The following is a 23,633-nucleotide window of genomic DNA, read 5'->3' on the forward strand; positions in this document are numbered from 1 at the left end:
GGCAGCACATTCTTCCCTCGCCAGCTCTGCTTATCTTATCAAGAGGTCTCATGATTTTTAGTGTCTTTTTTCAAGCCCCAAATCCTGGAATGAGGGAATTACAGGAAACTCTCGCTCTCAGTAAAAAAAACAGCATGTTTTGAGCCCTCTGGCAGTGAAATGCTTGTAACTGTGATGCGAGTGCTCCCACAAAGGTCCCAAGCCTGGAAGGCAAAGGGAAAGAACCCAACTGCTTTCAAAACATCTTATGATTGTTAAGCCGCTTCCATGGTTCTGGGAGCCCTGAGTTGTGATTTCTGAATGTCTGAGGCTGGCCACGCAGATGGCACAGGGTGCCTAGTGCTAACACACACTGGCTCAGTGAACTCGAAGTCACCTCCCGTGACGCTCACTTCATACAGATGGGGGTCCTGCCCATGGACGTGCTGGCTGGCCAGCCAGCTGGAAGCCCATGCCCTGGGGATGCAAATATAGCCAACTCAGAGTGTCCCCTCTAATGGCGATTGGGCCATGTAAGGTTGGCTATGGCTATGGCTATGAAAGCAGAGTCTTTTAGCTCAGGCAGTACAGAGTGAAGCTTGTAGAGCCTAGAGGTCGGAGGTTCCATTCTAGCTGCTGAGGGTCCAGGCTAACCCCAGTGTTATCAAGTGACCGAGTCTGAGTGACCAGCTCTGTCTGCTCCGAGAAGGGGAACAACAGAGACTGATTTCACATACACACCTGGAGACAAAGGGTTCTGTGTTGCTTCCTATTTCAGTGGGGCTTAAGCCAACCCAGAATCCTAATGCTCCGCTGTCCAACCTGCTAGCTCAGGAACTAAAGAGCCTTTTCTTCGTTGGGGCTCTCGGAGAACAAGTTTTTCAGCCATGGCTCAGCAATTAGACAAACCAGCTAATGCTGTCACCTGATACCCCCAATTGTTATATCACGCTGCTGTTGCACAACCTGTTATGTAAAGGGTGGGCTGGGTTAGGTGGTTAATTGTGGCTGGTGTCCTGGCTCCCAGTGGGCCCTTTGCAGAGGGATATAAAGTCCGGTGCCCCATGGGAGCTGGCACATACCTTCCAGTACTCCCCAGGTTCGCCATCCATGCAGAGAAGAGAGGGAACAGTCGTGAAGATGATGACCATGCTGCTGAGCCTTACGCTGTCTCTGTTCGGTGCGTTCCAGGCCCGAGCTGAGGTCCCCGTGCAGCCAGACTTCGATGCTGCCAAGGTAACATCCAACAGTTCTTGGTGGCAGAGTGAATGTTCACTCTCACGATGCGAGGAAGTCCCTCTTCTGTTACTGGGATAGGCGAAGAGCCATGGAGCAGGCTTCCCCAGGCTGCTGGGCTGGCTTATGGTCTAGTTTGGGCTCACAGGCAGCTCCACCAAGATATGTCAGTAATGGCCTGCAGCACCTCTGCTGTTTCAGCCTGGGACCTCAAGTCCCTCCTCCCATAGCCCCCAAGCCTGATCGGCAGCACCTCCCTGCTAGCCCAGGCAAGTTCCCCCGGGGGCTCTGGGCATGCAGCTCCATGCCATTCCAATCCTGGGTGCTCCTGCAGCTTTGCCCATGCTCTTCTGGCACCCTCGGGCCAAATCCTGAGCTCTTGAGTCCAGGCCAACCCCTTTGATTGCAGTCTCTTTCCCAGGCAAGCACTAAGTAAAAACTTAGTAAGGATTTCTGGATTTGGCCTCCTGTTATTTCTGTCCCACCCCGCAACTCTGCCAGGGCACGGCAGAGCTGGACACCAGCAGAGCTAGTCCATTCAAAGACTGGCTCTCCAGGGGCACCATTAGGAGAACACATTGCCCCGGTATGATGCTGCCTTGACTCTCTGGAGCTGGGGGGAGGATAGAGAGACACCCAGGCAGTGTCCAGTCCCCCCTTCCTCCTGTACTAAACCTGTAAAGGGTGAGTTGATACACACTGAACCCCAACCTACCCCTAGTTGGAGGGAGCAGCTACTCCAGCTCTTGTGTCCTCACGCTTCTTCTGAATCAAACATTAAAGCTTCTTTCTGGATCACTTAAGCAGGGGGCACAATGCTTCAGGGAGTGGAGTGATGCAAGCCAAGATCTGGTTGTAGCCCGGTAGGGTGCGAGGCCTTTCACCTCTAGGGCAGTGGTTCGAGTCTGCTCCAGCGTGGTTGTCCCTGGAAGTCTGACGACCGTGGAAAGTGGGTTGGTCCATCTCCCCAGTGGTCAGACCCAGCAGCTGCAGAGGGATACCCCTGGTGGGCCTCACCCACAGGGAGGCTTCACACTCCTTCCAGCTTCGCTTCCCAAATAAGGGGTGGATTTGAGAAAAGAGCAGAGAATAGCTGGGGCTCTCCGGAGCTGTCACCTCGCAGGTCAGCCCACTTGTGGGGAGTGGATGGCTCACCCCGAGTCAGTTGGTTTACTCAGGATGCTAGCTTGAGTCAGAGCACCTGGACCTGCTGAAGCCTCTGACTGTGCTTTGTAGAGTCCTTGGCCAGATCCGGCTCTCCACTGGCACCTGCATGAATCGGGATCAGTGTCACTCGGCTGAGTCCTGTAGACAGGGTTTTTTGCATCCCCAAGCAAAAAAATTTTGGCTGGCCCCCATCCCAGCCCTGGGCTCTCCTCAGCAACCCCTGCTGCCCCAGCCCTGGGCTCTCCCCTCTACACACCCCATGCCGCCCCTGCCCTGGGCTCCCCCCCACCCAATCCCACCCGCACCTCCTGCCACCCCAGCCCTGGGCTCCCCCCTCACCTCCAGCTGGTCTGGCGCTGGCAGGGTCAGGGTAAGCAACGGGACTCCCGGACTGCATCTCACCCCAGGGTCCCTCCAGCCAGGGCTCCCGCCTCCAGGACCGGCTGGGACCTAGGAGGGCAGAGCCAGGGGACTACCCCAGCAGGGGGCTGAGGAGCTGGGAGAGAGTAGCCCCAAAGGGAGCAGAGCCCCGGAGAGCGGAAGCAGGCCCCACACGGCAGTGCCCCACCCTCTATGACCCTGCTGCTGCTGCTACTTCTGGCCACCCTGCTGCAGTCCCTGGGCAGCTCAGTCCGCTTTGCCCAGCCCCGCCTGTGGGGTTGGGGGGGGGCAGCCACACCTGCAGGTGACTCCGTGTGACCCGTGGGGCTGCCTCCAGCCCAAGTGTCCCCCTCTTGGAGCCTGCCCGGCCCAGCCACAAGGTGCAGGTGCTGCTCCCCTGCGGCACGAACTGCAGCGGCCCCAGGGCACCCCCCACGCATGACGCGCTGCTGCTGCCAGGGCCAGCTCTAGGCTTTTGCCAGTGGAATTAAAAAAAAAAAAATTGGCCAGAAAGCCACCCCTGGAAATGTGCCGCCCCTGGAAATGTGCAGCCCCAAGCACGTGCCTTGGGGGAACTGCTGCCCTGCACCCCTGTGCAAAGCACCAGCACACAGCCAAGGCTCTAATTCACCTCTGGCCTCCCTCCCAAACAGCACTGCCAAGCCAGCTGGAGTGGCTCCTGCCCATGTCAATGGATGCCAGCCTAGGGCAGACTGGTTAGAAGCAGGGCACAAACCCCAGCCTGGGTGTATGTTCTATAAATAGATTTCACCCACCAAATATCAAGTGTGAACTGCTCAGGCACTATAACAGCCGCAGCACCGAGTCAGACAGTCCCTTTGGGCACGCTGGTTTAGCTTCCCTTTGTCAGATAGTCCCTTACATCAAAACTCACAACAATAGGGAAGCTACGCCCAGTCCCAAAGGACCAGTCACTCACCCCAGGTCAATCGCACCCCAGATCTCTAACCAAAGACAACACTTGTAACCGAGCATATAATAAACTAACTAAATTCTAACATTCAAAAACCCGTAGGAGAACAATCTCCCTGGACACTCAGTTACAGACCTAAAAGTGGCAGTTCTTCAACAAAAAAACTTCAAAAACGGACTCCAACAAGAAACTGCAGAACTGGAATTAATTTGCAAACTGGACACCATCAAATTAGGCCTGAATAAAGACTAGGAGTGGCTGGGTCACTACAAAAACTAATTTCCCCCCTGCTGATTCCCACATCTTCTTGTCAACTGTTTGAAATGGGCCACCTTGGTTGCATTGGCCTCATTAGTACTACAAAAGTGATTTTCCCTCCCTTGGTATTCACCCCTTCTTGGCAACTGTTGAGAATAGGCCACTTCCACCTTAATTGAATTGGCTCATTAGCACTTACCCCCCAGTTGTTAAGGCAACTCCCATCTTTTCATGTGCTGTGTATTTATATCTGCCTACTGTATTTTTCACTCCATGCATCTGATGAAGTGGGTTTTAGCCCACGAAAGCTTATGCCCAAATAAATTAGTTAGTCTCTAAGGTGCCACAAGGACTCCTCGTTCTTTTTGCAGATACAGATTAACACGACTGCCCCTCTGAAACCTGTACTTTGTGTCTGTTACTCAGGAGCAAACACATCTGAAATACAGGTGCTGGTGCATAGTCAATATTCATAACTTCAGATACAAAAATGATACATGCATGCAAATAAGATAATCATATTCAGCTAACCATAACTTTGACATTGACACCTCCCATGACATGTTTTGTAGAAGATGCATCATAATTATATCATAATCCTATCACTGTGGTGGATATGGGGTGCAGAGTGTCGCAGGGATACTGCTGCTGACCTGTGTAATGTGCTTTGGAAGATAAGAGCTGTCACAATGAGTAACAAACAGAAGTAAGGTTTTGGGTGCCATTCCTGGGTGCAGGGTCCTGGCTGGTCCAGCACACTGAGCTGAGGGCTGCAGCTGGCAGGACAGGGGTGGTGATGCCTTTTCCAAGTTCTCATCCAAAACACTATACTGCAGTTCTCAGGGATGTGGCACATCATGGCAGCAGTGTCGAACTGCCCAATCTTCCAGAGCATGAAGGACTTGATGAAGACATCTGCAGCCATCATTACCGTCACGCCAGAGGACAATCTGCGTTTCAAAATTGGCTTCCCCTTGTAAGTGGTTGTAACATGCTGGCCTGGCCTAGGCCTGCCTGTCTCCCCTTACTGGCCATGCCCAGTAACTACAGTGGTTGGCAGCATCTGCAGAGCATTTATCTAGCTCAGCAGTTCTCAAACTGTGGGTGGGGACCCCAAAGTCATGATTTCATTTTAATGGGGTCACCAGGGCCAGCATTAGACCTGCTGGGACCCAGGGCTGAAGTTGAAGCCTAAGCTCCACCCTCACCTGGGGCGATGGGGCTCGGTCTGTGGCCCCTTCTCTCCCCACCTGGGGCAACGGGGCTCGGGCTCTGCCCACCCCGCACCCTCCCCCCACACCCTAGGTCACGCAGTAACTTTGTTGTAAGAAGGAGGTTGCGGTCCAGTTTGAGAACCCTGCTTTCTAGCTCCATGGCAGAGGGCTGTGGAGCTGAAGTTACCGTGTGCTCTCCTCACTGGGCACCATGGGTCACTCCCTGACATGGGACATGGCCATAGCGGGATTCTTCTGCCAGTGAACAGGAATTTGGACAGTAAAATTCCACAAATGAAAATCTCCACTAAATTTCCCTGCACCCCTCTGGTCAGGACAGGCTCACCCACCCACCCCTGGCAATGCCACGTCCTCTCCCCCAGTTAGGATGAGCTTACATCCCCCCCACCAATGCCACATCCACTCCCCACATCCAGGATGGGATCTTACTCCCAATGATGCCATGTCCCCTCCCCCAGCTGGGACAGGCTCACCTCCAGCAATGTCACATCCCCTTCCCATAGCCAGGACAGGCTCACTCTCCCGCCCTCCAATCTCAGCACTGCCACGTCCCCTCCCCACACGTGGGATGGTCTCACACCCACCCCCAGCACTGCCATGTCCTCTCCCCCTGCTGGAACAGGCTCATGCTCACCCCCAGCAGTGCCATGTCCCCTCCCCAGGTCAGGATGGGCTCACTCCTCACTCAGGTGATGCCACGTGGTCTGGATGTCTCACATTCTGGTTTAACATGAGCTTGTTTTGTCATTTGTTGTTTTTCAGGCAAGACGGATGTAAGAAAATTGATCTGGTCTTTGAGAAGACTGGGCAGCTGGGTCACTACACGAATTCGCGTACGTCCTGGGTGGCTGGTGCTCTCCACGCTGGCCAGCACAGGGGGCAGGGCACAGGGGCAGGGGGCTCATGGCTCAGTCACATGCCTTTGCTGCTTATTATTCATATATTTTTCAAAGAGCTCCTGGGTCAACTGCCAAGGGCCAAATGGTGCCCAGAGCCAGTGCCATGGTTTGGGCATGACACGCGGCTGCACTGCCTTAGGGGAAGCTATGGGGGAGCCATACTGTAGGGCGGAACAATCCTGCCCAAGCTCCCCAGCATCCAGGGGAGCGCCCCTTGAAGAGGCCACAATGAGGACACTATGGCTGTCCTGAGAGAGAGGTGAGGAACAGGACTCCCTCCCACCTCCTTGCTCTGCCTCCCCCCAGAGATGCCGGTGCTAGGGGTGGGGAGGTCAGTCCCAGCAATCCCTTTGCTTCCAGCTGGTGATTATTGCCTCAGTGTTGTTTATTTGACCTGGACCCATCACCTGACAAGAGGTGAAGTTCTCAGGATGATTCATGTTGTCATTACTGAGTGTGTAAAGGGTGTATGTGCAACTACGTGCTGAGCTTGCAAGCCCAGTTACCACAACTGTGTGTGCAAATTAGAGCCGTGCCCAGGCAAATGACCAGAACCAGCCATTTGCAGAAGGTTCCCCGATCTGTGCCTTCAGTCCTAGCACCTGCACAGGCAAACTGCACACCTGGTCACATGCTTCTGTTCAAAGCCAGTCTAGTCGTTTGCAGGAGCAGGGCCAGAGGATCTTTTTGGATCAGGTTGGCCTGAGCCAATGGGAGAAGCAGCCATAAGACACAGCTGTGATCTCCTTGGTTTCAGCGCATGCCATCCAGCACAGGTGAGGTGGGAGAAACTGGCACTGGCAGGGCTGGCCGGTGGAACGTGCCCCCTCTGGGCTCCCATGGGGTTCGAGGTTTATTAGGAGTATGTGGGGATACTCCCACGTAGCAATTGCCCAAGCTCTGATCCAAAATACTGCAGCAAAGAGCCATGTGCAAAGCACCAGGACTCACACTAAGAATATTTAGCCCTTATGTGGGTGTCTTCTGCAGTAGATCTGAGAGTGCTTTACAGAGGAGGTGGGTATCATTATCCCTCTTTTACACATGGGGGAACTGAGGCACAAATGGACTTGCCCAAGCTCACCCAGCAGCAGACCCAGGTCTTCTGAGCCCCAGTCCAGTGCTCTCTCCCCTAGGCCACACTGCCCCTCTTGCAGCTGTTGAGTGGTAGTTGGGGAAGAAAGGGAGGATCTGACACTGCAGTATCTGGCTATCACCTGTTTCTGTCCACAGAGATGGGCAAGCAGGACATGCGTGTGGTGGCGACGGACTACACCAACTACGCCATTGTGTACACCTTCAAGGACGATGACGGGAAGAGCAGCACCACCCTGCAGCTCTACAGTAGGTGATGGGAGAAGGGGACGTGGCCCACACACTGCAGGAGGAAACAACACTGAGATGAGGCAGGATTGGTGAAGCTCCCAGCAGCTGAGCTGTCCCCCCAACACCTGGCCGAGGCAGGATTCCTGGCCTCTCTGTCCAGCATCACAATTCAAGCATCTGCACTTAGTTGCCTGTCTGAGTAAAGCCCTGGCCCCTGCAGAAGCTTCCGTGTATTTTATCGTGTGAGCTCAGCTGGGAGACCTGGGTGTGCCCATCACTGGGGCCATTAGCCTGTTCCGCGGAGCTTGGGCAATGGCTGGACCAGACAGCGAACCCTGTCCCAAGGCCCACTCATGGGGCAAGCAAAAACCACTAGTTTAGAGCTGAGGTGGCTGTTGAGCAGAGAGCAGCAAACTGACCAAACCCTTGGGACAGGGGTAGCTTTAGTTCTGGTCACAAGTGACCCATGAGCAGCTTACGAGTTTTTCAGCTGTATTTGCTGCTTGAAATTGGCTGATGAACCATTTCCATGGAGAGGCCTTGGTCTGCCTTTTGCATGAGCAGTGTGTTGTGTTCAGTATTCAGAAAGGTACCCAGCACCTCTGGTGACTTCAGCTCCTCAAGTGATGGGGCTAGCTAGATGGGGGAGTATGGAGATAGAGAATTGAGCCCTGTTGACTAGCTTCGACTGGATTCCAGCCACACCGATTGATTTCTATTATGGGCTGAAGGGAACTTGGAAATGTTCCCGTGACTATTTTCTAATAGTTGCTGTTTTGTAAACATTGGTGCCAGCAAACTCTTTCCCTAGACTATTCCTGAGAGCCAATCCTGAGGGCACAGCGGCATTGCCACATCCCAAGGGCATGCTGACACAACCCAAGCAAAGGGAAGTGTTTTTACCAACAGCCATGTTTCAGTGGTGCCTGCTCCCGCTAACTGCTGGGTGAATACTGGAAACCACGGAGATCCTGTAATAGGTCTGTTTGTTGGCAGCATGGCCCATCATGCAGGGTTTCATTGTTCAATACATCAAAGCTTAGGACTATTCAAGGGTCCAGAACACATTCCTCTCTTCAACCATCTAGCCGATCCTATATTCACACAACTGCCTCTCCGTCCATCTCATTCTCTCACTCTCCTGGCATATGGTCTGTCATCATTTGATCAGTCCTCGGTTTGTCCATCCAGCTGCAAAGGAACCATGTCACGTGCTTTCACAAGGGTTGAGCTGGAGAGATTTGCTTTAATTCTGATCTCTGGATGCAGGTAGAATTCAGGAGGTGAACCCTGAGGCCATGAAGATATTCAAGGAGCTCTACCCACCCATGGGCCTCACCGATAACATGCTGGTCATCCTCCCAAAGTCAGGTAAATGCCACCGGGCACCGGATTCATTTATACCTGCACTGTCAGGCTTGGACTCTATTCAACTGCACTGCTCACAAAACAGTGACCCTGCCGGGACTCAGGTTCTTCTGCCTATGGAGTTTTGGTAGTTCCAATAATTTTCTTAGCTGACAAGAGGCTCAGGAAGCTGCAAGGTGATTCTGCAACACTCACACCTCTCTCTTTCTTTTGACAGATGAATGTGTCAAGGCCCTCAGGTGAGTTGATTGCTTACTCTGCCAGGGTTCCTGCAGTGGGTTCCGGCTGGTCTCTGCACTGAACAAGGCCTGCTTCACATGCAGAACTCAATGCGTGTTGCTGAGAAGCACACAGGCTGGTCCTCTGCCCATCAGTGAGACATCACTTTACATCAGCCCTCTCTGTGCCAGAGGCACCCAGGAGAGCTGGGTGGAAAAGGGGCGGAAAATTTCACATTTTTGGCTAAACATTCTGACAGGCCACTGCGGTGTCTCATGGGAGTTGTAGTTTGAGTGTCTCATGACCCCGTTGTAGTCTACCCCCTGGGCTCCCCAGTTGGTCTGCATCTCTCTGATGCACCGCAGTCTTTCCTCTCAGTCAAGAGAGGCTGTGCGTCATGGGAGATGAAGTCCAGCAAGGGCGATGGATGAGAGAGGCCCAGAGAGTCACATGACCCTCCTCATACACTGGGGAAGGGCCAGCAACCAAGGGGGCCCAAGCTGGAAGGGAAGAGGCAGGGCCAGAGCATCTCTTCTTCTGGCCATGCTGGCGGGCGGCTGCACTCTCCCATGCTGCCTGGCGGGGACGCTGCCCAGCACAGCACAGGGGGACAGAGCCCCTCCTGCCAGGTAACATGGGATGGGGAAAGGACGGAATGGGGAGAGCATGGGGACCCCAGGATGGGGGTGGGGTGGGGAGGAGACACGTAGGGGTGTCACATGGTGAGGCCATGTGCCCCCCCTTTGGCTGGTACCCCCTTTGTATCCCTTCCCACTAGTTGCCACCAGCTGGATACCCAGCTCAAAGTGGAGAATAGGTACATGAGGCACCTGGACTACAACTCCCATGAGGCACAGTGTCAGCATTTCTGAATGGAAAGTTATTATTTTTATGCAAAAAGTGGAAATTTCCACACAAAAGCAGGTTTTGGGGGGGGGGGGGATTTTGTTTAATCAAAAGCTGAATTTTACATCCGAAACAGTTCTGATGAATAATTTTGGAAGCCCCTAGTGCCCAAACTTCCTAGCTACCCTCCTCCCAGGCCCATAGATAGGGCCTACCAAATTCATGGCCATGAAAAATGCATCACAGACCATGAAATCTGGTCCCTGCCCCCCATGAAATCAAGTCTGTTGTGTGCTTTTACCCTGTTGTATACAGATTACATGCGGGGGAGACCAGTGTTTCTCAAATTGGGGGTCCTGACCCAAAAGGGAGTTTCGGGGGGTGGGGGGGCACAAGGTTATTTTAGGAGGAGTCGCAGTATTGCCACCCTGATTTCTGCGCTGCCTTCAGAGCTGGGTGGCCAGGGAGTGGTGGCTGCTGACTGAGGGCCCAGTCCCCAGCAGGCAGCACCACAGAAGTAAGGGTGGCAATAGCACACCAGGCCATGCTGACTTCTGCGCTGCTGCTGGCCAAGGCTCTGCCTTCAGCTCCAGCTGCCCAGCTCTGAAGGCAGCGTATAAGTAAGGGTGGCAATAGCACACCAGGCCATGCTGACTTCTGCGCTGCTGCTGGCCAAGGCTCTGCCTTCAGCTCCAGCTGCCCAGCTCTGAAGGCAGCACTGCCGCCAGCAGCAGCGCAGAAGTAAGGGTAGCAGAACCGCAACCTTCGCTGCTATATTCTTGCAACCACTCACGACTCCTTTTTGGGTCAGGACTCCCTGCAATTACAACACTGTGAAATTTCAGATTTAAATAGCTGAAATCATGAAATTTATGATTTTTAAAATCCTATGGCCATGAAATTGACCAAAATGGACCATGAATTTGGTAGGGCCCTACCCATAGCCCAACCTGGGAAACTCTCCCAGCATCCCTGGGCTTGGATCAAGTGAAGGACAGGGTTGTCTCTGGTCTGGTTATTCCAAGCCCTGTTCTGGATACAGAATGGGATGCAAGAAGCAAAAGGCAACCACAGTTCTGTAGACTTCACTGGAGTAACCATCAGCACGGGACTTTCACCAGCATGGGATCTGGCCAGAGCCTCAGCGCTGGTCGTTCAGTGCTTGGCACAGGTTGGAGGAGAAAGGAGGCTCTAACTCTCTGGACACGGGATGAGGATATGCCCAGAACGAGATCTACAGATAAACAGCACTAGGCATTAGAATGATGATGGGCATGGGGTGGGGAGGAGGTTCTTTACACCCTTCCAATCACAGAAATCCAGGACTGGATCCCATTGCAGCCTTGCTGGGTGGGTTTGGGGCCTGGGGTGGGGGCTATGCTTCACAAGCAGAGGGGTGTAATTGGGATCCATTGACCCCAGGGCCAAAATGCCTGTGCTGGTCATTGGTGACTGCGGATTGGCACCACTGCACCTGTGATGTGAGTGTCTCAGCTAACCAGCACCTGGGGATTTCTCAGCTGGGCTAATGAACCCTGGTGCCAGCTGTGCGCCTGCCTGTCCATCCCATAACCAGTCTTCATCTGTTACTCTCTTACAGCAGTTAAGAAGGACCCATCAGCTGCAGCTCCTCCAGCTCCAACTGATGGCAGAAGCGTCAGTGTTCCAGAAATCCAGGCTGTTGCTTCGTCCCTCACCCTTCTCTCCTCCTCTGCGGTGATTTGCTCTGTCTTGCTGCACTTGCGGTCTGGGCTCTGCTGGACTTGCTGCTTCACGAGGGGTTTTCTCTTCTCCCTGCTAAATAAAGATTCAGAAGCTGCCCCCAGAGCTTGGAGTGTTTGTCTGGGGACCTCGTGGGAATCCCTGGAGTCTGCACTGGGTTCTAGACCCCAAGGATAATTCTCCATACTGGGGCACTGGAGTGACCTTTAAAGGGGCCTCTTCCCCCTCCACAAGGCAGCCTTTGGACACATTCCCTGGGCCAGTTGGTAAGTCTGAGTCACAGACACATTAGAACCCATGGAGTGAATAATGGGGAGCAGGCTCCCCCCTCCAGTCCAATTTACTGCAGTGAATCCCAACCCAGGCTTCTGATCTGCCAGAAAAAGCAGTGCCAGGTGGGGCTGGCGCGGGATGCACCTGAGACTTGGGGTGGAGTGGTCAAGGCCCAGATGCAGGAGGGGAGGGAGGGGGCTGGATGGGGGCAGGTGGGGGCTGGAGCTGGCCCACATGTTGCTGACCTCACCCTGCCAGGCTGTGGCCTGCGGAGGAGGAGGAGCTCTGCACAAGGCAGGACTCTGGCTGGTCAGCAGGCACCTTCCCCAGCCTGCCAGCAGCAGGAGAGGCAGCTGAGCCCAACACCTGCCCCATGAGCGCAATGCCCTGCTCTCCAGTCCAGAGCCACCCCTGGCTCCCCAGAGTAAGTGCGCTCTGTTAATGCTCGAGCAACCATGCTGGCCAAAAGCTCCCGGCCCAGCAGGACCTGGTTCATTGCGCAGACCCATTGCAGGACCAGCAGCAAAGCCCCTGCATCCCCCTTACCCACCTTCCCCAGCATCCAGAATGTCAGGCACCCCCCGTCCCTGCATCCCATCACCCTGATCCCTGAGAGTTCTTGGCCCCTTCCTCGCAGTCCCATCTGCAGCCGCTGCCCCTTGCTGGAAAGCTCTTTTGCAGTAATCTGGGTCAAACAGTTCCCAGTGTGCAGTGCTATCTTGGAGAGGTTTCTGTTGTACACAGTTCCTGGAGTAATCCTGGTGCTTGTGCACATTTCCTCCATAACACATTTACACTGTTTGGCCTTTTTACTGTTGTACCTGAAAGGCTGCTTGTGGATGTTTTCAACCTCACAACATATTTCAGTACCACATACATGGTCAAACTTCATAACTTCACACAGCTGCTGGTTGGGTAGTTCCAGGGCTAGTGTTTGGGACGGTGGTGGGGAGGCACTGCTGATTGGGCCTGTACAGACTCGCCAGGATGATTTCAGCTCCTCATGTCCCTGGCCCATTTTGCAGCCATTCTCCACGCTGGGCAGTTTGGACTCCTCAGCTCTCCTACAAGGCTGGCTCAGCCCACTGCCCCTGTGGATCTTCTCAGCTCCCCTATAGCAATGGCTGTGCCCCAGGAACTCGCCTGTTTGGGGCACTTAGTGGTGCTTGTGCTGTGAAGCCCCTAAGCCCGGGAACTCTTGGCCCAGGAATCTACCAGCTCTGCCAGCAAAGCAAGTCGAGCTTCCAAATGTCAGGAGAAGAATAGTTGAGGAGGGGCAGCTGGGGGAATCATTAAACTCTCATGTCTGCTGAGGAGTGAATGAGCAGGTGTCTTGCTGCTCCTGTTCTCTGCATCTCACAGCTCTTCAAAGCTCTTCCCCAAGAGACATAATGATGTGAAGAGTGAGCAGAGGGAGCAATGGGCTGCCAGGCCCTTAGCATGAGGGGGGAGGTTACTGCTGTCCTCTGAGAAAAGTGAGGCGGGTGTTTGAAGAGCATCGGGGGTGTCCTCACCCTGGAACCATCCAGTAGGTGGGGAAAGGTGGTGGATTCCAAGGCAACGCCTGCTGGCCAGAAGCACTCGCCTGAGTCTCTGGCAGAGGAGAGTTAGTGATGCCTAGAGAAAGGGCAACTCCATTCAAAAGAGAGAAACCACCACGACCCCCCAGGTAACCGGATGGCAGAGAGTGGTGCTGAAATACACCAGAACACTCCCAGCAGGAAGGAAGACTGGATTTAAACAGCCTGTACAAATGTCAGTTATGAGAGATGGGCCTCAGCAGAAGCTGGACTCCATAGCTCCAGCTGTGGGAGGTCAATGCTGCCCAAAGGGTCCTGTCCTTGGGTGCCTCAACAAACAGCTCAGTAGCCCCCCAAACCCTCAGGCAGAATTTTGCCCTCTGCAAAGGGCTGGAGCAAGGGATGTGCATCAAAGAAGGCCCTAAGTCCTGTTTGGAAGAGTTAAGTGGGAGCCAAGTGCTGCCAGGCCTTGCAGTGCATGGGCCTCATGCTACCTGCACAGGGGTGAATTTCATGCAGGCGAGTGGACTTGGCGATGTGTTGGCAGGAGGCAGAGGACATTGTCTCCCAGAGCTATTAGGGTGCTGTGGAGGCTGGCACCCAAGATTTGGGCTTCTCCATGGAGCAGCATCTGGCAAAGTCAGTGACTTCCAGAAAGGCTGAATTCATATGGGAGGCAGAAATGAGTCTGAGTTCGCTCCTTTGGGCTGGCATGCAGAACATACAGTGTAGGATAAGGTTCCTGGAATGGGTTTTGTCTGAACCTCTTTAATTTGGGGATCTCCAGTCCTCACCAGGCCCTGCCAAAATCCCGGAACAGCCAAGGAAAGGGAAGAACAAGGCGAGGCCCATTTTCCTTTCACTGTCACCTGGAAAAGAATCCTTGGAATTTTCCAACTTAAACACCGTGCAAATGTCCAGTGGGGCTTAAACCAAGCTATCCTCCCTCCAGGGGCGGCTCCAGGCCCCAGCACGCCAAGCGCTTGCTTGGGGTGGCGAGCCGCAGGGGGCGCTCTGCCAGTCGCCGGGAGGGCAGAAGGCAGGGTGCCTTCGGCAGCTTGCCTACGGAGGGTCCGCTGGTCCCGCGGCTCTGGTGGACCTCCCGTAGGCAAGCCTGTGGAGGGTCCGCTGGTCCCGCGGCTCCGGTGGACCTCCTGCAGGCGTGCCTGTGGAGGGTCCACTCGTCCCGTGGCTTCGGTGGAGTCGTGGGACCAGCGGACCCTCCGCAGGCACGCCTGCGGGAGGTCCACTGGAGCCATGGGACCGGCGACCGGCAGAGTGCCCCCCATGGCATGCTGCCGTGCTTGGGGCGGTGAAATGTCTAGAGCTGCCCGCCTCCCTCTGCCCCCTGCTTCCCCTTGGGATCTGAAGAGACCGTCCTCTGTGCATTGAGTATGAGAACATTCACTGCGGTGTGATTAGAAACACCGCCTCAGCTGATGTCAACAATCACTCTCTTATCTCCAATGTTGCACAACCAGTGAGTGGCAGATTGGTCGGTGGGTGAGCAGAGAGGGAGTGACTCTGACACCTGCTTTGGTTCTATAAAGCCAGGAGTTCTGAAGGAGTTGGTATCTTCCTTGGAGACCTTGCCACATTTCCCAGTCTTTGCTGAGACCTGAGAGGGGATGACTGCAAGATGAAGGTTGTGCTGCTGAGCCTGTGGCTGCCCCTGCTCTGCTTGAGTCATGCTGAAGCTCAGGACACATTGTTCAAGGAGCAAGAGAAGGTAACATACCTAGTTCTAGGGATGGGAAGGGAGCACTTACCAAGATCTGATTGTTCTGGCTAAGCATAGAGCAAGCATCATTGCACCCCATCCAGGTGCTGGGGAGAGGATGGAGATGTATGCACCCTTGATTCATCTGCAGCCCCAGCTGAAGCCATCCAAGCAGCACACTATACAACAGCTTCCTTTAATGCTCTCTGCTTATTCCTGCCTTTGGTCCCAGTGTCAGATCCTTGTGCTCAATAGGAGGATCATCAAATCACTGAATATCAGGAGGGCATCTAGTCCAACCCCCTGCTCAAAGCAGGACCAATCCCCAGACAGATTTCTGACCTAGGTCCCTAAATGGCCCCCTCAAGGATTGAACTCACCACCTGAGTTTAGCAGGCCAATGCTCAAACCATTGAGTTATCCCTCCTCCCCCCACATTCCTCTCTTCTGCAGACTGAACAATTGCAGTTTCCTCAGCTTCTCCTCATAAGTCATGTGCTCCAGCTCCCTAATCATTTTTGTTGCTGGACTCTTTCCAATTTTTCCACATCCTTCTTGTAGTGTGGGGCCCAAAACTGGACACAGTACTCCGGATGAGGCCTCACCAATGTCAAATAGAGGGGAATGATCACGTCCCTCAATCTGCTGGCAATGCTCCTACTTATACAGCCCAAAATGCCATTAGCCTTCTTGGGCTGTATAAGTAGGGGCATGGGGTTGGGGTGAGTGAAGCATAGAGGCTCCATTTAATCATGGTGGCTCGGCTACAGAAAGAGTGTTTGCAACTGTGGAGCCAGCAGGGGGCATATTCACATTGTGTTCTGTCTGCTCCTTTGAAAAGGTGGCTTTAGCTCCTGATTGCTCTGTGTTTGAAACGCAATAAATATTTGGTAATGTTCAGGGAGAGGTTAGCAGATCTTAAAAGTAATGTGGGGAGAACTCCCCTCGTGGCCTTAGAGTGTTTGTTTCTTGACACACGGCTGGGTTGAGTGTACAGCAAACTCAGCCAGGCTCTGCCACTCTCGGAGGGGTTTCTGGAGCTGTTCTGAAAGTGACACGATTTTGATCCATGTCCTTCGCATGAGGAATAGGAGAGGGTGCTGCTGCTGCTCTATGAAATATGGACGTAGACTTGCCATTTCAAATGTGACCAGGGATTTTGGGTGCACAGTTTAAAGCACCTTCAAAGGGCCTGGTTTTCAGAGGGCAGGCGCTCTTTAAGTTGAGCATCCAACCCCTCCCATCACTCGTGAAACTGCAGGCCCAGAGTCACAAAGAGCCACTGTGTGTAGCTTGTAGGGAAGTGGCACATCATTGCCAGCACCTCGGACTGTGAATGGATTCAACAGAAGCTAAAGATGATGGCCATCACCATCAAGCAGGACGGGGAGCTGAGGATCTCCATGGCCATCCCTACGTAAGTGCTGAGCATGTGCCCCCTCCGCTATTGTTCACTTGCTTGAAACCCTGAATCAATGCAGTGGGACTATAGGTCCCACTGGAGCTCTGCACCCAGAAGCCACAATGATGGGCAATTTTATGAAAGCCTTGTTAGTTAGAGTTCTAGATAGATACAAACCTTTCTGCAGAACAGGGACCATCAGCAACTGGGAGCTGGATTGGCTAGCACTGTGCCAGGGAGTGTGACTGTTAGACCTTTCCGCCCAGGCTGCGGCCTGGCGTGGACAAGCTTCCGAGGGAGCAGTCTCCTAGAATCCCAGAGAGGACACAGGGCAGTTGGAATGGTCTCTTCCATTCACTTGCCAATGGAAGACTGATCCCTACAGGCAGCACATGTCCTTTGCCCACTCAGGTCCCCTCTTTTAGGAGGATGCTTGTGACAAAGCAGACTCTTGAAGGAGAAACATTTTCAACACTCCTCCACAACCAGCAGCTACCTCATAGAGTCAGACTATGCTTGCCCTGTCCGGCTTGTCTGGAGCCGTCTTGTCTGAGGCTTGCATGTCTGGGGCCATCTTGTCCGGGGCTGTCTGGCCATCTTGTCCTAGGCCATCTTGGCCCGTCTGGTCTGGAGCTGTCTTGTCCGTCTTGTCCAAGGCTGTCTAGGCCGGCATGTCAGGGGCCGGGGGTGGCTTTTCCAGGGCCAAATTGGCCACGGGGGTTGTGGCTGGCTTGTCCAAGATTGGGGCCAGCTGGGCTGTGGCTAGATGGCAGTGACTGGGGCTGGCTTGGTCAGGGCTGTCTTCAGCGGGGCCCAGTTTGGGCTGGGAATGAGGCCGGGGCAGGGCCGGCTCGGCTGATCCCAGGGCCTGCTCGGCCATCTTGGGCCGGGGCTTGCTTGGGCCGGTTTGTTTGGGGCTGCCTTAGGCCCGTTTGGCTGGGCCCAGCTTTGTCGGCTTGGCTAGAGCTGCCATGGCCACGGCGAGACTGGACTTCTTGACTGGTGCTGCCTTGGCCAATTTGTTCAGCTTGGCCAGGTCAAACTTGGCTGGGGCCGTGGCTGGCTTGGCCAGCTTGTATGGGGCCAGCTTGTATGGAGCCAGCTTGACCTGCTTGTTCATGGCCTGCTTGGGCCTCCTTATCTGGGGTGGCTTCCCCAGGCCTGGCAGGGACACAGGAGTATAGGGAGGAGGTGGGGGCCGCGCCATGGGGTAGCCCAGGTGTCTGTGGTGCACGGCCGCATAGCAACTAGAAACCCCCAAGGCCTGCCACTGAGCCTCCCCCAAGCCTCTGGAGGGAGGAGGTGGGGCGGGCTGGAGTGGCACCACAGTTGCTGAGGGCTCCTCTCCGCCCCCCACTGGCAGGAGCCCTCAGCTGGTGATCGACTGGTGGAGAGGAGCACAGGGGTGGGGAAGAGGCAGCCCTGGGCCCGCCAGAGAGCAGCCAGGGGGAGGGGCTGGGCCAGAGAGGAACCTGGCTAGTTCCCATCCGTGCCGTAAACTCTGTTGGGCACTACATATCTGACTTCACTGGATGAAGTGGATTGGTTGAGGTGAAGACACCACAGCCCAGATTTCTTCACTAGCCCTCTGAAGGGGCCCCTATGCATTGAACAAGAGCAGCGAGGAAAGAGAGTGCTGTGAAGACCCATCTGAATAGCCCTAAGGATAGAAGAAGTCTGGTACCACTGTTTGCTACCTCTGAGATAGAGGGGAGCAGAGCCACAGACAATTTTGTTTAGGACTGCTAGGGCCTGAGGCTGTGTTAACCACACTTCATGGACAATGGTATTGGAGGCAACTGGCATAGCCAAAAGAATCAGCTGATTTTCATCTCCAGGAAGGGTCAACGGCACATTCGTTGCTGTCTGCATCCAAATGACCATATCCCTCCCCCAGGACTTTGAGGGTTTTCTGGTGAAAGCAAAGGAATTCTCCCTTCAGTCAGACTCAGAGCCAGACTGTTAAAACAAGCAACACTGTCCAAGTCTCCTGCCAAAGGCCATCGGCGTCCAGAAACTGTCACCAAATACTCCAGCTTAACCAGGTGTTAGAAATAGGGTGACCAGACGTCCCGATAAAATCAGGACTGTCCCAATATTCAGCTGTTTATCCCGATGGAAGTATTGTTGGGACACCATTCGTCCCGATATTTGGCTTTGGCGGCGCTCTGGCATTTTTTTTTCTTTTTTTTTTTTGCTTCGTCAGCGCCCTGCTCCCCCATGTGTCCCGATATTTTGTTTTTGTCATCTGGTCACCCTAGTTAGAAACTAGATGCAGGAATCCCCGGGTGAAGTTCTCTGGCTTGTTTTATACAGACGGTCAGAATGGTCCTTTTTGGCCTTAAAATATATGAATCACTGCAAATCTCACCAACCGCCCTAACTAGCCTCAAATCTCTCAAACACCACCAGCTTCCCCAACAGCCATTAATGACACAATGTTCCTCCACCTGCAGGTAAGCAGTGGAGTTCTCAGCTGGCCTAACCCTGGGAGCCCCAAACTGTGCACCTGTAATTAAAGAACAGGCCTGTTGACTTTCCAGTGTGAGCATTCGGCTGGCTCATTAGCAGCCCTCCTGCTCAGCAAGAAATCTCTTTGAACAGAGACCATAGTACTTATTTTATCATGTGTAAAGAGTAATTACTACCGTGAAAATGAGTCCTGTGGCACCTGATAGACTAACAGACGTATTGGAGCATGAGCTCTAGTGGGTAAATACCCACCTCGTTTGTTCACCCATGAAAGCTCATGCTCCAATACGTCTGCTCATCTATCAGGTGCCACAGGACTCTGTCGTTTCTTAAAGATCCCGACTAACCCGGCTCCCCTCTGAGACTTGATACAATGAAAATGTGGTTTGGGGGGCTAGGAAATGCAAAGTCCCTAAGCACAGAACTACAGGTTCATACATTTCTCAATGATGGGAAAGTCTCTTCCTCTGAGACACAGCCCCTTGGCTCAGAGCTAATTACCTCCAGGAGAGTAATCGGCTGCCAGCTTCTTTCTTAAACACTGGGGAGGGACAATGAAAATGTCTGTAGTAAATAAGCTAGTATAATTTTTCTCCTCATGCTTAAATAACAACACAGTCAAATAAGCCAAGAAATACTAGAGCATTCAAACAAGGGGCCTGAGCTCAGTCTTTAGCTCCCCCTGCAGAGCTGAGGAATTGCTGCAAATCAAGAAATTAGAAGAAGTTGAGTATCAGGCCAGGTCTACACTGCGACTTTAAATCGGTTTAATGGCCGATATACCGATTTAACGCTGTAGCCGTTCACACGACGTCATCATTAATAGCGAGTTAAACGGCTCCTTAAATCGATTTCGGAACTCCTCCCAGACGAGAATGCATTTCCTGCTTTACGTGTCCAGCTCTGATCACACTGGTGCGATGCAGTTCAAATGCAAAAGTAGTCCTGCATTGAACCTTACGGGAATACTAGAATCTGATCGCTGTATGGTGAGACAAATCTTTTATCAGCTCCGTTAAAGACAGGAAATGCCAAAGCGTTTGAAAAATAACTCCAGGATACACAGCGGTGCGTGACAACGTAACGGGAAGCCAGAGACTCAAACGGATGCTCATGAGGGAGGGAGGGGTAATGAGGACTACAGCTACAGTCTCACACAGTCTTCTGAAAACTATTGCATCTTGGCTGAGCGCCCAATTCTGTAGCTTAATACACGGTGTCTGCGTGGTTCACGGAAAGCTCGTCAGTCTCTTCCCCCCCAGCACGTGAAGAGAAGTAAATAAATAATTCCTTGAGTACTGTAAATGTCACCCCTGTGTACTGAATGCTGCTGGCAGAGAGTACGCGAGGTGTTGACAACGGTCAGGATACTGTTGTGATCTCAGGGTCCATGATTGCTGTGCTATGGCGTTTGCTCAATGCACTCCGCGGAAAAAGCGCCAAAGGGTTGTCTGCTGCCTTCACAAGGAGGGTGAGGCTGTACCAGCACACCCGGGCAATGTTTTCTCCCATCAGGCACTGTGCTCTCAACCCGGAGTGGGAATTAGGGATAGCTGAGGAACAGCTACCCTCAGTGCACCGCTCCTGAAATCGATGGTAGCTTTGGCCATGGACACAACAGTCGATTTCGTATTCCCACTGTGGACCGCTAAACCAATTTATTAGATCTGTTTGTAATATCAGTTTAAGCTAATTCGAATAATCGTGCAGTGTAGACTACCCTCAGAGGATACCATGTTAGTCTGGATCTGTAAAAGCAGCAAAGACCTGTGGCACTTAAGACTAACAGACATTGTGAGCATGAGCTCGTGGGTGAATACCCACTTGTCAGTGCATGTAGTGAAATTTCCAGGGGCAGGTATATATATGCAAGCAAGAAAAAGGCTAGAGATAACAAGGTTAGTTCATCAGGAGGATGAGGCCCTGTTCTAGCAGTTGAGGTATGAAAACCAAAGAGGGAGAAACTGTTTTGTAGTTGCAAGCCATTCACAGTCTTTGTTTATCTTGAGCTGATGTGTCACCGTTCATTCACCTGCACATCCACCAATGTAATATACGCCATCTATGGCAGCAATGCCCTCCTTATGTACATCGGCCAAACTGGACAGTCTCTACGGAAAGATAAATGGACACAAATCAGTATTAGAATGCAATTTACAAAACTGTAGAGAACACTCAGCTCCTGGTCACACATAGCAGATTTAAGTGGCCATTTCGCAGCAAAAAAACTTCAGGACCGACTTCAAAGAGAAACTCTGAGCTTCAGTTATCTGCAAATTTGACCATCAGCTCAGGATTGAACAAAGACTGTGAATGGCTTGCCAACTAAGAACAGTTTTCCTTCTTGGTTTCACACTCAACTGCTAGAACAGGGCCTCATCCTCCCTGATTGAACTAACCTCGTTATCTCTAGCCTGCTTCTTGCTTGCATATATATACCTGCCCCTGGAAATTTCCACTACATGTATCTGACGAAGTGGGTATTCACCCACGAAAGCTCATGCTCCAAAACGTCTGTTAGTCTATAAGGTGCCACAGGACTCTTTGCTGCTTTAGAAGAAGTTGGTAACAGATTTTCCCCAAAATTCATGTGGAATTTATGACCAATTAATTTCACGTGAATTCAGCCATCCCCACCCCGCTCGTCAAATGCAATCAAATAACATTTCTCTTCACGGAATTTCTCAAGCTTGCTCACAAGAATCTCTACACATGAAAGTGCAGCCCCTACCCTGCTTCCTCTGGGTGGGCCGGGTGGAGTTAGGGTGAGGGTTCCAGTTGGCAGGGCTCCCTGCACTTGAGTGAGGGTTCCTATGGGTAAACCACCTAGAGTTAGGGTTAAGGTTCCTGTGGGTAGGACTCCCCGCTGTAGGGTCTGGGCTCCTGTGGGTCGGGCACTTGTAGTTCAGCTTAGGGTTCCTGTCCTAGGGTTTGGGTTTGTATGGCGAGAGTTCCCAGCCCTGGGGTCAGGGTTCCTATGGTTAGGTCACTTGGAGTTAGGCTTAGGGCTCCTAGGGTAGGGCTCCCCCCTCATAGTTAGGGGTCCTATGGATAGTGCTTTCCGCTCTAGGGTTAAGGCTGCTACGTGTACGGCACGTGGCGTTAGGATTCAAGTTCTCATGGGTAGAAATCCCCACCCCAGTTTTAGAGTTCCTCTGGGTACGGCTCCCTGCCCTAGGGTTGGGTTCCTATGGATATGCCACTTAGAGTTTGGATTAGAGTTCCTCTGTGCAGGCACTTGGAGTTAGGGTTACAGTTCCTATGGGTTAGGTTCCTAGGGGCTAGGATTCCTAGGGGTAGGTCACTGGAGTGAGGGGGAGGGTTCTTATGGCTATGCCACTTTTAGCTAGGTTTAGGGTTCCTTTTGTAGGGCTTCCCCACTCATAGGATTAGGGTTCCTATGGGTAGGGCTCCCTGCCCTAGGGTTAGGGTTCCCCACCTTAGGGTTAGGGTTCCTTTGGCTAGGGCTCCCCAATCTCAGGTTAGGTTTCATCGAATCATAGAATATCAGGGTTGGAAGGGACCTCAGGGGGTCATCTAGTCCAACCCCCTGCTCAAAGCAGGACCAACCCAGGGGTGAAAGTAAAATATAGCTCTTACTGGTATGGTCCCACTCTGCCCGCACTCCCCCAGAAGAGGTGGGGCCTCAGATGGAAGGGGTGGGGCCAGGGGTGGAAGTAAGTTACATTTCTTACCCATACAGTCCAAACACAAGCAACTCACCTCTCCTACATACTTCAGGGATCCCTCCCATTGCATGACTTAGATATAGAAAATAAAGCTACTATTACTACTCCCAGTGCTGTCTGTAATAAAACTTTACTGTTGGAATAAGCCTGAAAAACTGAAAACTCACTGTCACATTTTTCTCCTTGTCCTCCCTCCTCCTCCTCCAGCCAGGTGGCCCGAGGCGGCTAGGCTCCACGTTCCCCCGACCATTCTGTTGCAGGCACAGAAGAATCCCCAAGGCGAGCAACAGTGGTCCGTGCCCGGAGTGCTTAGCGCCAATAAACACACCGAGGTGGAGAAGCAAAACACAAGTTTATTTGGGATCCCAAAGCGGTGCTGGTTGCATTACCAAACAGTCGTTGAAAGCAAAGACAGCGGCACAAGGTTTAAAGGGGCGCCACTCGCGCATATTGGACATGGGATCCTTCGGCACCTCACGATATCTAGGCCAGAGGGGCTGGGGAGGGGGCAAGCCGAGTTGGAGGCTTAGAGGCTCGCTGAGTGAGCAAGAAAACTGCGCTGCAAAGTGGGTTGTGCTGTGCGAGGCGCGCGCGGGCGCCCCCCTCTCCTCTTGGTCCTTGTTGCCATAAGTGCTGGTACGAGTAGGTTCTATTTTTAAGTAAACACGCCTGTCTGGCATTATTAAGAGCACATAAGCGACGAGAGTTTAACTCCACGTCTAGATGACAGATGGAATGTTGTATTGGTGGGCCACACTTTATTGGGAAAAGGTGCTGATCAGAGTGAAGGAAGTAGGACCCTGCCCCTTCAGTTAAAAGAAGCCAAGACAGCGAGAAAAAGGATAGAGGAGCAAGAATGTAGTTTAAAGCTGAGAGGAGAGAAAGTAATTAGCAGGACATGGCAAGCCGAGGCTATAGACTAAGACAGTGTACTGGATCATCCACTCAAAGACACAGCCTGCTTCTCACAGTCCAAAGACTAGCTGG

The 23,633-nt window shown here is 52.9% G+C and overlaps 1 protein-coding gene across 2 annotated transcripts; it reads left to right on the forward strand.

Annotated features, from left to right (window-relative positions):
- Positions 1-1,000: 1,000 nt before the first annotated feature.
- On the forward strand, positions 1,001-11,658 carry LCN15 (lipocalin 15). Of its 2 annotated transcripts, none has more exons than XM_032773489.1 (7): positions 1,001-1,215; positions 4,792-4,931; positions 5,953-6,023; positions 7,323-7,433; positions 8,685-8,786; positions 9,001-9,022; positions 11,449-11,658. In XM_032773489.1, exons 1-7 carry the CDS (start codon positions 1,090-1,092, stop codon positions 11,453-11,455), a joined length of 579 nt encoding a protein of 192 aa, XP_032629380.1. In that variant the 5' UTR covers positions 1,001-1,089; the 3' UTR covers positions 11,456-11,658. The 2 variants fall into 2 exon arrangements, with proteins under 2 accessions (XP_032629380.1, XP_032629381.1); XM_032773490.1 differs by having other exon boundaries at positions 11,452-11,658.
- The last annotated feature ends 11,975 nt before the right edge of the window (positions 11,659-23,633 follow it).

The sequence above is a fragment of the Chelonoidis abingdonii genome, chromosome 24, assembly GCF_003597395.2.
Source record: "Chelonoidis abingdonii isolate Lonesome George chromosome 24, CheloAbing_2.0, whole genome shotgun sequence".
Classification (NCBI taxonomy): Eukaryota; Metazoa; Chordata; order Testudines; family Testudinidae; genus Chelonoidis; species Chelonoidis abingdonii.

Coding starts and splice junctions, on each gene's coding strand:
- LCN15 (XM_032773489.1), top strand. CDS start 1,090: ATGCAGAGAAGAGAGGGAACAGTCGTGAAGATGATGACCATGCTGCTG. Junction 7,434..8,684: donor CACCACCCTGCAGCTCTACA/GTAGGTGATGGG, acceptor CTCTGGATGCAG/GTAGAATTCAGGAGGTGAAC. Junction 8,787..9,000: donor GGTCATCCTCCCAAAGTCAG/GTAAATGCCACC, acceptor TTCTTTTGACAG/ATGAATGTGTCAAGGCCCTC.